Source organism: Pezoporus flaviventris, unplaced genomic scaffold (assembly GCF_033815535.1).
Source record: "Pezoporus flaviventris isolate CSIRO_AGI_PZ_B2104156 unplaced genomic scaffold, CSIRO_AGI_Pfla_v1 ptg000016l, whole genome shotgun sequence".
Classification (NCBI taxonomy): domain Eukaryota; kingdom Metazoa; phylum Chordata; class Aves; order Psittaciformes; family Psittacidae; genus Pezoporus; species Pezoporus flaviventris.
The window spans coordinates 1,215,357-1,232,542 of record NW_026892564.1 but is presented as its reverse complement, the minus strand read 5'-3'; the positions used below and the strand labels follow the sequence as shown (position 1 = coordinate 1,232,542).

General features: G+C 44.0%; 2 protein-coding genes across 2 annotated transcripts in view; one reads left to right on the top strand and one right to left on the bottom strand.

Annotated features, from left to right (window-relative positions):
- The window catches only part of LTA4H (leukotriene A4 hydrolase), a 128,491-nt gene that overhangs the window by 61,227 nt on the left and 50,078 nt on the right, over window positions 1–17,186 (bottom strand). The gene's annotated exons all lie outside the window — the stretch shown is intronic.
- SNRPF (small nuclear ribonucleoprotein polypeptide F) lies at window positions 14,442–16,061 on the top strand. The gene is made up of 4 exons (XM_061454514.1): window positions 14,442–14,462; window positions 14,521–14,703; window positions 14,927–14,991; window positions 15,880–16,061. Exons 1-4 carry the CDS (start codon window positions 14,442–14,444, stop codon window positions 15,944–15,946), a joined length of 336 nt encoding a protein of 111 aa, XP_061310498.1. The 3' UTR covers window positions 15,947–16,061.

Sequence of the window (17,186 nt, the reverse complement as noted above, 5' to 3'; positions counted from 1 at the left end):
TTCAGTACTTTAAGAAATATTCTTCGGTAGTAGTTTGGTAAGCCAGAGTTCCTTAGAAATAGATAATAATGCTGCTTCTTACTCTGTATTGTGTGCTTAAAGGCAATTCAGGAATATGAACCTGCTCCAGAAAAGTGGATGAGGGTGAATTCCCTGGAGGAATGCTTCCAGAGGAAAGCCTCTCAGCTGCAAGTGGCTGCCTCCCTCCCAAGACCATTTTACAGCTTCACTCCTGCCTATGCTGCTGATCATAATTCCTTCTTCACAAAGACAGAGTTTCTCCCTCTAGCAACTGAACCTTCCTGGTGGGAGGGACAAGATACTTCCGTGGTTTATCCCAGCAGGAGACTCTGACTTTCCCTGTCTTTGACAAAGCACACATCTACATCCACAGCCAGTTCATTCCTCTCTTGTTTGAGTCTCCCATGAAGGACTGCATCTAGGGGTATTTTTCATGTATTTCTCAAGACACAGTGGGAACATGTGCCTTGTTTACTTAGCAGTACCTCACCACAGTCTTAGACCATGTCAACCAGCCTTTTAATTTGGGTTAATTCAGTTTCTTTTTCTCTCTTTGCACCTTTTTCCATCAATAGCTATGTTTTAGGCCACTGGGATAGCATCAGCTGTCACTTGCCAGCAAGTGATGTCACTTTGATGTGTATCTGCAGGCCTCTATTTTCACAAGAGGTCAGCTCCTCCGGCTCTGTGGACAGACTGCATGTGTTGGAAGGAGCAATATAAACCCTAGATCAATATATTTGGCTTCCTTTTCAACAGTTATAGCTCCTGAAATAGAATTATTTCATACCAATTCTGCCAGATCCTTTTAATCTCCACATTTGTCTTTGAGCAATTCTTCTGCCTGCAACACATCCAAATGCAACATTTTCTACTAATGTCATGGACATGCCCCTCCCTTTCCAGTTCATTAAGAAAGTTGTTAAAAACCTTTTGTTGGCCTTCAATATGGTTCACTACATGTGGTTGCTTCCATGACTCAGGGGCACTATTAGCAAGCCTGGAACATCTCCAGTGTGCCTGGAATATATCTCTATCTCCATAGTTTAAGTCCTGCTTACAAGACAGGCTGCTTAGTAGACAGAAATAATAGAATAACACAGTTCTAGACCACTGCATGTGGATTCATCCCTTCTTACTTCCCTCCCTTCTGAAACAGAAGATGCTTCTTTGTGATTTTACATCCCCACACTACTTCAGCAATACCCGTGAGCTTTCCCTGACCACAACACTGGAGTACTTTAAGAGCTGAGACTCAGAAAGTCTTCATGCTTACTTCTAAAGCGATGAGCTATGGAAACAGCACACTGTGATGACTCTATTTATTTATTTATTTATGGCCCGAATTGTTTTTTATTTTCTTTGCTGTCAAATGAGATCTTGCTGGCCCTTGATTTAGAGTGACTGATTCATAGATGGCAGTGCAGCAAATGACTTCTCTCTGTTTCTTGTTTCTGCATTATAATTGTAGAAAACTCAGTAAATGCTCATTGTCTAGCAGTATGCAGCCAGGCAAAGACTTTATAAATCGTTTTGCTCTTTCTGACTCTAATGATTAAACTTCGAAACATCAGCTGGAGGACATGCAGTCCAAGGTTCCAGTTCACATAGATAATTGTGTTTTGTATCAAACAAGATATATGTAGCAAAGCTGAAATGTGTGATCCCTTTTAAGATTCCCCATGTCTTGCTCCCATCCCATTAGAAGCTAGGGCATCTTTTGCCTGTAATGACTGATCTACTCCACATTGCTCTTGGTGGGTGCTGTGAGCAAAGATCTCTCCTTTGTGAGCATCGGTCTCCAAGCCGGAGGTAAGGTAACAACATTCCATGACAGCCAGAAATAAAAGGCTCTTCATGGATAGCCCTCCACATACCATCCTGCTGAACCAGCCTGAGAAGCTTGTAGGTGATGGTTCCCATAGACCAGTTACACGCCAGGAGCATTTCTGGTGTACTCAGGAGAGCCCTGTCTGCCACTCAAATGACACAGGGAAGTGAGCAGGATCTCACATGTAGCTCTCAACTGGGTCAAAAATCACAGGGCGGCTCAGTGCACCTGGATTTTAGAAGACAAGCTGCAGATGATAGTTAAAATCAACATTAACAGTCTTCCTGGTTCTTTCCTTAATTTCTCTTCTGAGGCTTATATCTTGATCATGGTGTCCTGATGAAGCCTAAGAAGGAAGAGAGATGACGCTATAGGAATCAGAGCCAGGACCTCAGAACTGAGCTGCTGCCTCGAGGGCAAACAGTTGTGTGCATGCCTAAGGGAGAGAAGCCTCCCATCCCTCTGAGCAGCTGTGGCTTCATTGTAGTATCATTCGACTCCCTGCTGCCTTCGTTTTTCTCCTCAGCACTTCTTGCGCTGCCAGTTTTCCAGGTTTTTCTCCCCTTGGAATTCTTCACAGAGCCACCCTCTGCAGACACTTCTTTCTCAGGATGAAAGGAACTTTTTTGGTAAATGATGGCCCCAAAAGTCCTGACCAGTGTTGCCCTGCATTGTCCTAGTCCCTCTGCATCAGTGGTGGTGATCCGTGGCAGGAACCGACTGTATCTCAGGCTAATGAGTTGTCAGAAACCCGTCCCCATGCCTCGCCTCCCGGGCAGGTTATTATTATGAGGGCTGTCAGTGGCGGGTGAGGATGGGGCAAGCAATCCATTTCTGCAGCCAGCAGGGAGCTATGAATCTGTTCACAGGGGATCAGCGGGGTGCTGTGGGAACTGGCCTGCCCTGCAAGCGTCCACCAAGGGCTACCATTCAAGAGAGCACTGTGGGTTCATGGCGAGCGCAGCGAGTTTGCCTCTAATGTATGCCCTAATGAGTCGGCGGAGGGCGTTCTGCCTGCCTGAATGTCTTTAGTGCGGCAAAAGCAGAGTGGACATTCCCATACAATAGTGGGCTTAAATTCAGCTTCTCACCAACGCCTAATTCATGGGCGGAACGGCTTTTGTAATACCTATAGAAGAGAAGTACAGTAGGTCATTTCATCAACTAATTGGAGCTGACAATCCCATATCTATCCATATCTCAGAGCCATTTGCATGAATTTGGAAATGGAAGTATTTTGTCTTCCCTCATGTGGCCAGCCACCAAGGAGGGAAAAGTATACATTTGGGTTTGCACTTCAGACAGCCACAGCTTTGCCGCAAAACCCAATATATCCTGGCAGTGCCTTTTTCACTTCCCGAATGGCAGGTGGAGTATTAAGTGTTATCTTTCTTACCTCCATTCTGCACCTTTTAGATCATGTTTCCTTCTCCCCACCCATGGTCTGATATCTCTGCAGGACACACACTTCATGTTTGTCGGGTGCCCCACAGTGCAGAGCATCCATCTTGTGTAAGTCTTGTAAGTACCACCATAACATCAATAAAATAATGGGGTGATGGTCAGGATAATACAAAATGTCCCTGGTTTGCAAATGGGAGCTTAACAACTTGCTGAAGGCCACTCGCTGGACCAGTAGCAGGGCTATGTCCAGTCCCCAATCCCACACCTGTAATGACAGAGTGCATCGAAGCTGTCATTTGCTTTAGTCTTTTGGGGCATAGCATGAACTTCTGCTGTTACCAATACTTTATCCACTGGCCAGTTCAGATACAGAAGTTGTGTCTGAGCATATACACAGATACTATTAATTTTTCCAATTTAATTAGGCACGTAACACCTGAGAAAGAAAACTTTCCAAATCCTCTGTGGAAGCCAAACGCACACTTTGGAGTGTTGTGCCAGTTAAAACTGGATGTTCCCTTTTCTCTGGTAGACCATTTTGTCCTCAAAAGTAACCACAGAACTAAGTCATATCCCCACCTATGAAAGTCTTTGGGAGGAATTAACTGTGATTTGAGCTAACTTGGGGGATTTTAATTTTTTTCTGTTTAAATAAAGGCTTGGTTTTGTCCACTAGTCATGCTAAAACCTCCAGGCTTTCTCAGTGCAACCCTCAACTCCATTAACAGTCTATGATGAAAACATAAAACTAAATTAATGGCTTCTTCCATTCACTAAATGTTTATTTCACATGGGATCTGAAATGCAGAATGTGGTAAAATTGCCTGGTTTGTACTTTATACTGGGACTGACGGAGACTGTAACACCACTTGGATGGAGACAAATAAACTTTATGCATTGATCCTAGCGACTCAGAGGCAATTTAGTTGTTCTTGTTGTGACATGGGAGTTTTCATGCTGTAGAGCTAGGAAACAGTATAAAGCTGCCCAACAAATAGAATAAAGATGAGCTAAATCACCACAATTTTTTTTCCCCCAAATATGTTCATTAAGGGTATTACTTTGCTTAGGATGAAAAACTTTACTACGTTTTTGCTCTTAAAAAACAAAGATCTGCTGGGAGTGTGGGAAATATGTTTTAAAAAGCCAGTAAATGGAGCACACGTCAGTAAAGACAGCTCGATTTCGTTACGGTGGTGTGATCACAAAAACGTTTTCTACCATGCAACTTTTAATTAGTCTCGCAAAAAATTATTCTGCTTCACTTATACAGAGTACAGTACATGGCTATATAAATGCATAAGGAATGAAATAAATATGCTTTGTTCAAACGTGGTGACCTTTGGGAGACAAAGATGATAAGAGAATGAAGTTTCTTTCTTTTTCCTCTTGTATTTATCATGTGGCAAGTCAGTGTTCCCTCATGAAATACAGTAATTATGATAAAAAATAAACTGAAATGAACTTCTTCACTTCACACTTCAACAGTCTTCCAGCTATACAAATGCATTCATGCATGTATGGCTGTCATTTCCAATCCAGACAATTTCTGATAAGCTTTAGCCATTCTGAGGTGCTGCCAGTTTGAGTGACAACCTTGATACCTGCAACTAAACGGTTAATCTGTTCACCCTTGTGAATGTAATCATTGCTCTCAGACACAGAGGAATCCCACATTTTTTCTGATGTCTGCAATAAAATGGTTGTTAGTAAATAATGTAGAGCATATATACACTTAAATATATATTAACATGCATGGTATTGTCTGCACTGTTCTGTGGTATCACATGTATTTATATATATATGAGTACTAAACCAGAGAAAATACGGAAAGTAAAACATATTTTTAAATAATGTAAAATGGATTTGCCTTTGATGTAAATAAAAAATCAAAATAAAATTAATCATTGCCTTTCATTAAAACATTTTAACTATACAATTCACATCTGAGTCATATATGCTCTATGACTTTTAGTATAATTCAGAATCCAGTTCCCATGGAACTCAGGGGCATTCTGCCCTTGAATGCACAGTCATTACTTCCATCCTGCTGCTATTTAAACACACTTGGAAATGATGTATGCTTCCAAATGTGAATAAAGCAAAACCAGTGAAGGCAAAGGTTATGTAGGCAAAGGGTATTTCCCTCATTTGCTAAAGACATTACAGCTCTGATCAATGTGCTTAGCTTGCACATTTTAGCCCATTATCTGAGGCTGGAGTCAACTTGGCAACATCAAAATGGTTGTATTTTACAGTTATATAAGCTATTATATACCCATACATTTGCTCAGCATCAGAAACACTGGTCTGCAGTATTTCCCATGTATACTTAATTTACTGATGTTGACTATTCAGGGGAAAAAAAAACCAATTTCATGCAAATGAACTATGTATTTTCAGTATAACCCCCCTGAAATTCTGCCAAGTTTAGCACTGCAAGTAATGGACCCATATGGAAAACATATAGTATGGATAATGTATTAGAAGAATGGAGATCAGTTATATCCTCAAAGATAACTCACAAAATACAGGTTGCTAAGTCTAGTAACTATTGCTCCCCAAGTACCACAGAAAGTAGAGTCATAAGGTCATTATCAACACAGCCTGTGGGAATGTCCCTTCACACACCTAAATTCAGCTAATTATTAGCTGGTGAACAGGGACTGTAGCAGTCAGGTTTCCAGCCACTATTATCTTCTGCATGGGTAAAGTTTCAGCCAGGGTCTTTTGGTGGAACCTGGTGTCCCAGTGCACTGTCACCCGCTGCCATAACCATGCTTCTTGTCGGACAGCCCAGTTCAGAGTAGCATAGGAATTGCCATGTACTTGACTATATCATGACTTATCAACTACTTAATGTAAAGTCATACCTCCATTAAAATTCTTGGGGTCTCAACATGATAGTACTGCGAATTAAACTTTAACAAGACGGTTTAGCTGTGGATTTGAAGTCTGTTGTTAAACCAATCTTTAATTGTATCATTTAATCTTCCAGATCTTCTTTCCCAGAGATAAAAAATGATTAAGAGCTTCTTCCTGAGCATTTAAAGCAAGCACCCACAAAACCACAGATGAGTTGAAGTGTTTTATGTCCAATTCACAGAAGCATGTAAATCCATAAAGTGTCACAGGTATGAACTAGCCCCTTTCCCTTTCTAATTACATATCTTTTACAATCTGTCAGAACAAGTAGTCACTTGCCTCACGCAAAGCATCGTATGAAAGCAACATCAGTATCAGTTCACTGCAAACTACAACTGATCAAACAACCTTAAGGACAATTTTAGAAGTACAACATTTGCCAGAAAATATTCAATACTGTGCATTGATATGCAAAATATTTGTTTATTGTGTAGCAAAAAAAAGGTACAATTGTTTTGTATCTAAGATAGTGTTTATTATATAAAATCCGTATTAAACACATCTGTTTATTAAGTGAAGTTGGCAATGCTATTATTAATGTTTCACTGTTTTCCATTCTATGCTCCTCTTTCTTAGTGGCTTATAACTTTGGCAGCCTTTAACTGGTTGTATAAACATTTACAGGAGGCAGTTCTCTAGAAAAGCTTTCCTGGAAACAGGAAATATCTGCACCAAGCTGATATTTTTCAAGAAAATTTCAGCCAAGAAGGTCACTTCCAAGAATGCTGCTCGAGGAAAAAATAGGTTCCTTTTCTCTTATTATAAAACAAAAAAAAACCAAAACCAAACACAAAACAACAAAACAAACCACAAATTAAAACATGTTTCTTCTGGAAAAATGATAATGAGCTTTGGAGCAAAGATCTGAGTATTGCAATAAATGTTTTTTGTTAAGGGTTGTTAAGGGTACACCTTTTGCTATGCTTGTGAAATGTGGCCACACTCTCACCCTTGAACACAGCCCAGTCCTCCAAAGTATCACAGTTTGCACATGCTGGTTGGAGCGAGCCAGCTCAGACACCAGAATATGTTTGTTGGCAGAGAAGCAGGCTTCTTTCAATTGTTTCTATTACCCAAACTAGCCCAAGGATCTCTATCCTGCACTGCAGTGAGCAATATGGTCAGAGCCTGACCTCTTTACTCACCTGATCAGCACCTACCCTTTCAAGTGTGTTTGTTGCTATATTCCTGACCAGAAGAATCTGGGCAGCTTCTCTACTGATCATCTCTGGGTCCCATTACAGGAAAACACTCCACTAACCTACTTGGCCATTCCCATTACCTGTGGTGTAAATTGCCACAGAGAAGACACTGCTCTGGAGAAGGAAGGCACCAAATGGACACAAATGTTTCTAAGACCATGCTGCATTTCTGAGGCCACCCATGCCAAGTGTGGACAACAACAGTGGCTATCATAAAAGACTGAAAGAACAGAAAAGGACACAAAGAAAGCAGTGTGGCAGCCAGGTCACCCGGGGCATGCAAGGAGCATCGAGCACTGAAATTGCTTGCTGTGATTCTCCAGGCTCTTGGTGCCCAAGCAGGGAATTCCAGGGTACATCAGCCTCAGAAACACCTGACAGGCAAAGAGAAGGCAGCTTTTACCCTCTGTGCACTTTGGGAAAAACAAAGGAACAGTTGCATAAGTGACCTAACAGACTATTCAGCAAAATGAAAGCAGAACTGCCAAACTAAGTGACTACTTAAATGTTACACAAAGCACTTGTGACAAGAGAACACCAGCCCATCAACAGCCTGCTAGATAGAAATGAACCAGGTAGAGCTGGTCCCTACAAGCACTGTTGTTGTTGACACAAGGCAGTGGAAACTTTCATGTCAAAAACTCCAGTGTATTAAACTCTTAAGGCATTTTGAAGAAAGGCATTTCTGTGGCGACACACTGCACCCAGCACATAGAGCTGGGCACTGCCCCAAGAAGCGTGAAAGTCAGGTCACTAGTAATTTGGGGATGGTTGACAAAAGGGTAAACAGCTTGTGTACAGACGGCTGTCCAGTGTAAACAGCTATAGCCATGCTCTGTCTCCTGGAGTAGTACCAGATGACGTATGTTGAACCATGGGATTTTGAGTTACTTTCACCACAAGCATGCTGTAGTCTTTTGTACTGTCTACCTTGGGCATCCGGTCCTAACTCACTGACCATACTCAACGTTAATTTCTGGTCCCTGTAATCCTTCCTGTCTCAGGTAGGCTAAGCCTGTTTGGTTTGTGGGGTCTGAGGAAAACTTGCCCACCTACACAAGCTTGGGATCCTGCTTGTTTCACTCAGGCAATGGGATGCTCCAGAGTTCTGACAGCTGACCAGAAACTGGCTGCATGAAAGCCTCTCCTCCTTTCTGCTCCATGGGGAAGGTTGTACATGCGCACTTGACATTGACCATTCCCTAGCCTGAAAGAGACCATCACAGAAGGACCACTAGTTTATCAGAGAGGCTCCCTGGTCCTAGATGCAGAGTAGTGATCACTGCCTCCCCACTGAGATGTGGGCCCTGGGCTCAGGTTCAAGTCAAACACAAAGCACAGACATCGCCTTTGGAACATTTTCAGGGTACAGGGGGTTAGGGATTTTTTTCTGTCTGCAGATCCTTCCTGGAATTGAGACTTTCTGGCCCCACTGCTCCAGGACCAGCTCTGGCTCCCTTGGGAGAGGCACAAATGCAAATAGACCAACAGACTTTGCAGAGGCTCTGACCTCAAATCACTCTTCCCTTATGTACCACAAGAATAGACGCATCTGGCCAAATTAATAAAACCACAGCACATTGAAGCCTCAGGGTGTAAAGGTGGGAGTTCAGGACATACTTGTCCCTACAGCTGCCAGTCAGCCTCGATGACTCACAGGTTTCTTTGGGACCCAGGCTCCCATTTTGCTGCCTTATCTCTTCAGAATATTACTTGGGCTCTGACAGAATTTTCTAAGAATGTCGGAAGTCCTGGATTTAGCTCCTATTAATCCAGCAGCATTTCTCTCTCCTAATTTCTCCTTTCCAGCTAGTTGCCTTCTGCTCTTTCTCTGAAACAGTGAAGGACCACTTGTACAACAAATAGCCTCTCTTCACCAGTGATCCCACATCCAACTACCCTGTTATCTAACCTCTCCTTCCTCTTCTCTCCTCCTGCAAGAGTCACTGTTAAAAATTCTTTTCCTGCTTGTTAGGGTAACTATTTGTCCAAGAGGATTTCTGGATAAATGAAAGACCATTCAGGTTTAGAAATATTTGTACCACCACCACCACTGGTGTTTCAGCCATGGCTGAAGGTAAAAGGAAGAGAGGAGCAGCAGATGATCTCCTCTTAAAATATAGCTTGCACATAACACAGAGAACCTCCACACTTTCCAAGCTCTGCCCAGATTTCTCAAAGCATCAACTCTTGAACCACTTCTGTGATTTGGAGCCAGCTATTAGTTTCCATTAAGATGCTTGTGCAAAAGCACAGTTTCCAGGTTCCTTCTGCAGAATGCTTGATCCCCCCAGTCCTTTCTGACACGCACAAGAATGCCATTTTATTATTTATACAGATCACATTGTTTTCCTCAGAGCATAATTTCAATTCTAATTCATTAATGTCAAAGCATAAAAGAAGCAACAGCACATAAAACAACAGAAGTTTGCCAAACCCAGAAGACAACAGCTGATAATTAAGGATGTCCCATTATTTCTTGGCAAAGGAGCTTGTGTTTTCAGAGGCACATTCTCAAAGGGCCTCTCTTTAATGTAGCTGCATAATTTACATGAATTCTATTTGCACAAATAAAGGTTTTCAATCTGCATAAAAGGAGGCTTTAATGTTCCCGTCATATCTGTACAATACCCATCCCATGCCCCTTCTCCCTGGCACAGCCCAGCCTGATGACAGGTTCACAGCACAGCCACTTGGCAAACCTTAGGGGGAGAGGGGGCACAAAAAACTGTTATGACTCCATTGAGATCCGGGCTTTTGTTAGCATATACCTGCTGTCCCCCCAGGTCTCATGTCATACTGACGTCACTGCAGGTAAAAGGCACTGTGTTGACCTGAAACTGCACATAAATCCTCTACCCAAGAAGAAACACTGTTTAAATTTTCACAGGCTCACCTCTGCCTCCTGCCCTGGAAGCCCTTTGCAGCACAGTTTCTGCTTGCTGGGCAAGTCCAACCCAAACAGACTTCGGCATCTTGCTTGTGTTTCCTCACATCAGTACACCAGCCACCACTGGAGATGCAGGGCTAATGGCAAGTCTCTTGTCTCTTTTTCTGTACATACAAAAAGTCGTATTTCTTACTGAAAAAGGGTTTTAAACAAAATCATCAAATACTTTCTACAGAAAATTGGGCAAGAGCAAATTTTCAATTACAGTATGACTTATAATGGCAAATCTTCCATTAAGCCTGGTGCTAAAGGAAAAATAAATTTATTCCATAGCAAGATTCAGCATCAGTCCTAGATCTTCTTCACATTTTAGCAGTATTGCTACAGCAGCAAAACTCTACAAGGGTGCACACAGCCTCAAAATCCTTCTGGGTCCATGACAGTCATAACCACTGCATTCCCAAGCAGAATAGAGGGCTTCTCAGAAATCAGTTCCTGATCTGCACAAGGCTACTTATCAGCTGTCTAGCTTAGACTGAGGCATCATATCACCTAGTATTTTCAAGAACCAGATGCTATGGTCTAGGAGTCTGTCAAAGGGAAAGCAAGGAGGGTGGTACACTGGTACACCTCCACCTGGGACAGGTTCCTAGGGGGAGAGCAGCAAGCAGGTTCTTACACCGCTTTGTCAATTATGAACCCAACAGAACCAGAAGCTGAGGTTCATCCACCCCATAGCAGGAGTAACTCAACACTGCTACACTGGATTTAGTTTGATGCAAACCTGTCCTTTAGGGTACTGTCTCCTAGTGGAGCCTCCTTTTTGTTAACTCAGTTCTCCCCACTCATAACTCAGGTCTGTGCCTTCAGGTAACGTGCTTTAAGTGGGAAAATACTGTAGCAAAGCAAAACCCAATTTACACTGGCATATCACTAGGAAAAGGCACAGGATGGTCACTAGAAGTGCAGCCCAGAAGCTGGAACATGGGTCAGATCTGACAGTTTCCTTAAGAAATGGCACGCAGAAGGGGATTATTGCAGGGAGTTCCTGTCTCAGCAAACTCAGCACAAACAAGCAGTATTCCTGGGCAGCTCAGATTTCTCTCACTGATGTGAGGGTACAGAGGCTAGCCCTCTCTGCCTGGCATTATGGTGACACGGCATGTTAATGATGTCAGTGAGCATTTGCACTTAACACAGATAACGCCATCTAATGAGTCCCTCCACCAGAAACGCTGCTGCCGTCGGATGTCCAGCCGCTTAATGTGTTTCCTTAGGAACACAGGCAGTTGTGCTAAATTCCCACCACTGAGCTGCAAGAGAAAGCCTATCCATCCATGCAAGATCTAAGGTTGGTATTAATCTATGACAAAAACTCTTTCCTGTTCATTTCCTGTTCAGCAGCAGCCTAAATACCCTGACCCAAAGCCAGAAAAGAATGCAAACGATTATTTCCCCTATTACACAGGGAAATGCAAAGAGGACAAAAGGTGAACTTCACCCCTGTGCTGAAGGTCAGGAGAAGACCCAAGTAAAACAGTCTCTGAGTCAGAATGATTCAGTCAACAAGGTAAACAGCAAATTCCTCACATGGGAAAAAAAGGCCAAAGCTATTTTGTTTCGTGATTAACCAAGTTATCCAGTTAACTACATCAGATGTAGTCACGCATTCTGTTCTTTCAGTACTCCTTCCTGCCCTACCGCCACACAAAATTGCTGCAGACCCGGTCTACAGCTGATGATGTTACTGACGCATGAATTTGTGCACCAATTATGAAACTAGAAGTCAAGCGCTCCTGCTCTCTGACTTCTGTGCTGATATCTATGACCCTGGAAAATTATTCTGGATTTTGGTAACTTTATAACAACAGGGCTGGAATATTTATTCATCTGTCAGAGGGACAAAGTGTATTAAATGCAGAATGTGATTGGCTCCTGTATTTCTGCATACACAGTAAGTTTCACCAACATTAGGAGACATTGTGATCAAAACTGTTTCAATATTTAAATGTAAGAAGTGCTGTTTACAGACACAACTCCAAACCCGTTATATTGCTCTTCACAGATACACATATCCATCCTTGTCAGTTGTCAGGGAAGTGCAAAAATTACTACCACAGTATGATTTTATCCATGACACTCTAAGCTCATTGTGTTCTGTCATATTATACATGTTATCTCTTGAAATCAGCTATTCTTTACTGCAAGTGGCATGAAATCTTTTTGTTATATATACACCTTTTTCCATCGTGTTCATGCTTTCCTATATAGTCTCCACAGACTTCCATACAGAAATCTTGTAACTTATATTTCTTTCAGCTGGCCCATGCTGAGCTTCGCTCCCAGAAAGGCTATTAGCATAATTTTGATGTTGTCTCTGTCACTTATCCAATGCACCCAAAAAAGAAAACCATGTGGATTTCTAATGATCACAGAAACGATATCTGAGTGCACTTCTCATACATGCTAGTTAAAAAAGAATTACAATTCCAACTCTTGTTTGCGTCTATCCAACCATAAAGGCATTGCAACCACTGTGTGTGAGGACAGCTGGATCTGGGCAAGATGTTGAGTCGACACCAATAAACACTCCTATTTAGCAGGTGATGATGGTTTTGCTTTCAACACCAGGGCACTAGGCTGACCTTTGGAAGGTAAAGTGCGCAAAAAATGTAATAGTTCTGTTACAGAAAGGTTAGCTCCTGAGGGTATATTTTCCACATTCAGCATCCAATATATGAAAAATGAAGCGAATATAAATAAACATTGTGGCATTTGATGACTTCAGACAGGGAGTAGTAGAAGACATTAGTGTAGACATGACAAGTTAGTAAATGGTACAAATGTTGGTTCAACCCATTTGCTTGTCAAAGGTTGTCACAAATTAAAGCTAGAAAAGGACTGGTGTTTCATGAGTTCCTGGAGAGGGACTTTTCCTGGAGAGAGCACGCAGTGATAGGAAAAGAGTATAAAAGAGGGTAAATTTAGTTTAGATATTAGGAAGTTCTTCAGTAAGAGGGTGGTGAGACACTGGAACAGGTTGTCCAGAGAAGCTGTGGCTGCCCCATCCCTGGCAGTGTTCAAGGCCAGGTTGGATGGGGTTTTCACCAACCTGGTCTAGTGGAAGGTGTCCCTGCCCATGGCAAAGGGGTTGGAACTGGATGAGCTTCAAGGTCCCTTCCAACCCAAACTATTCTGTGATTCTGTTAAAAACTCTGGCAACTTCTATGCCCGGGAATCAAATGAGACTGAGTAGAGCACTTGCACACTGGCAAGGCCATCACTTAAGCGCTTTACAAGCCGTGAGGTTTTCTATCCATGCGTGTAGAGTACAGAACACAGACCGGTCCACACATTTATTCTTCCACGCGAACCGCCGCCGCCACGCGTTCATGGCCCTCAAGGCTGGCTGGTGGCACAAGGCTGGTCCGCAGCTCCCGCTACGTGCTGCAGCCACCGCGCGGGTCAGGCGCTGCCACCTCGTGGACACCCACCGAGAGGGATGAGGAAGAAGGAAATGCAGAGCCCCACCGCTTCCGAGCTGAGCACGGCCCTCGGAGCCGGGAAATAACCCAGAGCTAGAAAGTAAGCGATACTCTACCGGGAGGGACACAGACACAGTGGTGCCCCCATCCCGGCCGGCAGGGCAGCCGCTGCTCTGCCCGCCCCGCTTCCAAGAGGAGACAAGGCAGCTGGGTGTCCGAGGGGGCAAAGCTCGCCCTTTGGGACCTGCGGGACAGCGAGGAGGGCACAAGAAGGGGGTCGGGAGGGAGGGAAGGAAGGAAGGATAAGCCTCAGGAGCCTGAGGTACTTCGGCAAGCAGCAGCACCACCCACCTCTTCCGCCCCGGCGCGGTGGCCGCGCGCTAGCCCCGCCCCGCAGAGCGGTTGGTTAGGACGGGTGGAAGGACAGCCGGGCCTGCCAATGAGCGAGTCTTACGGCGCCGCCAAGCCAATGGGAGCTCCGCTTTTAGCTTCGCGCGTGGGGGAGTTTCAACCTATTGAGAAGTGCGTGGCGGCGGGGGCGAGGGGTCGGAGGTGAGAGTGGCGCCCCCGGAAGTAAAAGCCGGGTCGGCGCGGCGGTCCTTTCTGCTGCAGCTCCACGGCGCGCACGAGGCCTCCCCGTGTGGGCCTGTGTGTGTCGGGCCGCTGTCCCGCGCCGCGTCGCCATGGTGAGGGCGGTGTCGTCAGTGAGCGCGGGAAGGCTGGGGCGTGGGGCGCGCAGGCAGAGGGAGCCGCGGCCGTTAGCGGGGCGGGGGGGGGGGGGAGCGGGGCGGCCGCGCTGACTGGCTGCTCTCCCGACAGAGCCTGCCCCTCAACCCGAAGCCGTTCCTGAACGGGCTGACGGGGAAGCCGGTGATGGTGAAGCTGAAGTGGGGGATGGAGTACAAGGGGTACCTCGTCTCCGTCGACGGCTACATGAACATGCAGGTGAGGGATGTGGGATTGGAGCTGTCGCGCTGGCTCTAGGCCCCGGTCCTGAGGGGCCGGCGACGTGGGGCGCTTCTGAAGGGTCGGCGGCGCCTCGACGGTGAGGGCGGGGCCATTCGGCTTCCCTGCCGCTGGAGCGGGCAGCGGGGCAAAACCGCCGTGTGCTTTGCAAAGCTCCTTTCGTTGTAATTATTCTGATTTTATTGCTGGTTTCCTTCTCAAGCTTGCAAACACAGAGGAGTATATAGACGGTGCGCTGTCGGGACACCTGGGTGAAGTCTTGATAAGGTAATGAGAGTGTTGGTGGTGGGGGTAGGCTGTCTGAATCTTAGCACTTGTATTAAATTATACCACTTGTATTAAAACTTGTATTGGTAATGCTGTGTTTCTTGTCTGGCTAAGACACTAATGTAGCTCCATGTGAAGGCTGTGAATGCAACAGTGATGTTGATATCCCTTCTGAGGGCAGGAAGAATGAATTTTTAATATTTCTAAGGAAGCATTTATGATCCTGTTTTGGGTAACAGAACTTTAGTTTTCTGGATTATTTTGTATCTGTCAATCCTTTGGCATTAAAGCTGGAGAGAAACACTTTAAAAGGGTGTGTAGTGATAGGACAAGGGGGAATGGCTTTAAGCTAGATGGCAGTAGGTTTAGGAAAAACTGTATAATATGAGGGTGGTGAGGCACTGGAACAGGTTGCCCAGAGAAGCTGTAGATGCCCCCCCCCCCCAGTAGTGTTCAAGGCCAGGCTGGACAGGGCTTTGAGCAATGTGGTCTAGTGGAAGGTGTCCCTGCATGTGGCAGAGGGCTGGAACGAGATGATGATTAAGGTCCTTTCCAACCCAAACCATTCTGTGATTATATGCTAACACATTGTTACTGAAAACATTTTGTATGCTGAAAAGTTAAACTTGACTCTATCCGTTAAGCCAAAAGTAAAAATTTCTTGTACAGCATTGTCAACCAGTTATTGCTTTTATAAACTTGGGGGGTGGGAAGGCAGGTGTGTGCAGTTGTAAGGAACATTGTGGAAAACATGTACATGGTCAACAGCAGCAATTTGTCATGCAGGGTTTGGCTGTGGTCAGGCTACACTAGAGCAGGAAATGCTTAAGGCTTTATATGTGGGGAGGGCTATAACACAACTAAGGAAACTCTTGGTTTTGTTTACAGGTGCAATAATGTTTTGTACATCAGAGGTGTGGAAGAAGAGGAAGAAGATGGAGAAATGAGAGAATAGGTGTTTTGTATATCTGGAAATAAACTTTTTTGTTTTCCATACTTTTGTAACAAAGTGTTCACTTTTTCTTTTTTTCCTGTTTTAATATGGGGGAAATTAAACCTTAAAAAGGCCTTTAATCTTTTATAGGTGTCTGAAAAACTTACGTGGAAGGAACAGACAATTATTTAAATTTAAGCTGAAAATATTAGAGTGGAAAATGAGTATTTAAAAAAACAACCAACCAAACCCAAAAGACCCTCCCAAAACAACTTTTAAGTATTATCAGTGTCAACAAATGCCATTACTGTGAAGGGAAACACCTGAATTTTAGTGATTGATGGACTGAATTAAATCTGCAAAGTTGTGTGCTGTGAAGGTAAACAGATGTGTGATGCATGTGTCAGCTCAGTTCAGTGTGGCTGTCAGCATGCTGCTGTCAGGCAGACTAACACATGGAAGGTGAAGAAGGTTTCATCATATGTATGTTGATTTTCTGTTCTAGCCGCACTGCTGAGCGGACAAGGACCTGCAGGAATAGCTGTTTCTAATAATGATAACACATGCTGTGGAATGAGCAACAGAAAAACTTTTAAAAAACATCCTGATGTGCCTGCTGCAGACTGCTGATGATTTTTCTGTCAGCTCTGAATTGTTTCATTGAGAGGATGCAGCTATACTGCTTTGTGTCCTTATTTTAGTAGAAACAAGATTTTGACTCCAAGTGAAAAACTGTAACTCATTCAGTGTTTGCAGGAACCTTGTTCTTAGTTGTGTTTTCTGCTTTAACAGCTGAAGGCTGCAAACAAAACACAGTTATCTTCCCATCTGAAACACAGGGAAAATACAGCAGTCAAGACTTCTTACAGTATGTATGCAGTTACTATTCAAATATACTTAATATTTCAACCTGTCTATAAACTATTTGGAAATAGCTGTGAAGGCTTCACTGCAGGTGAGCTGTGAAGATCTGTTATACTACAGTGTCTCTAAGAAATACTCTGCCGCTTTGAGTCGCGAAGCTTAAAGCGTGGCTGTACAATCGTAATCAAGGAAGGACAAATTTGTACCGATACTAGCCAATATCCATGCAAACAAAAGGCCTCTTGGCAGTTACCAATTTCTGAGGAATTTAGTGGCCTTGGCAGAGTTAAGATGACACACTGCAGAATGGGAGTGTACACAGTCTGCAGAGAAGAGAAAGCCCCTCTGATACCCAGTATCTGGAGTGTTTTGGCAGGTACACAATAACCACGTTTTC

What these genes read in the sequence shown, in the direction of transcription:
- SNRPF (XM_061454514.1), top strand. Translation starts at nt 14,442, where the DNA reads ATGGTGAGGGCGGTGTCGTCA. An exon ending in TGGTGAGGGCGGTGTCGTCA is followed by an intron (nt 14,463 to 14,520) that starts GTGAGCGCGGGA and finishes CGCGGCCGTTAG; the next exon opens with CGGGGCGGGGGGGGGGGGGA. An exon ending in ACGGCTACATGAACATGCAG is followed by an intron (nt 14,704 to 14,926) that starts GTGAGGGATGTG and finishes TTCCTTCTCAAG; the next exon opens with CTTGCAAACACAGAGGAGTA.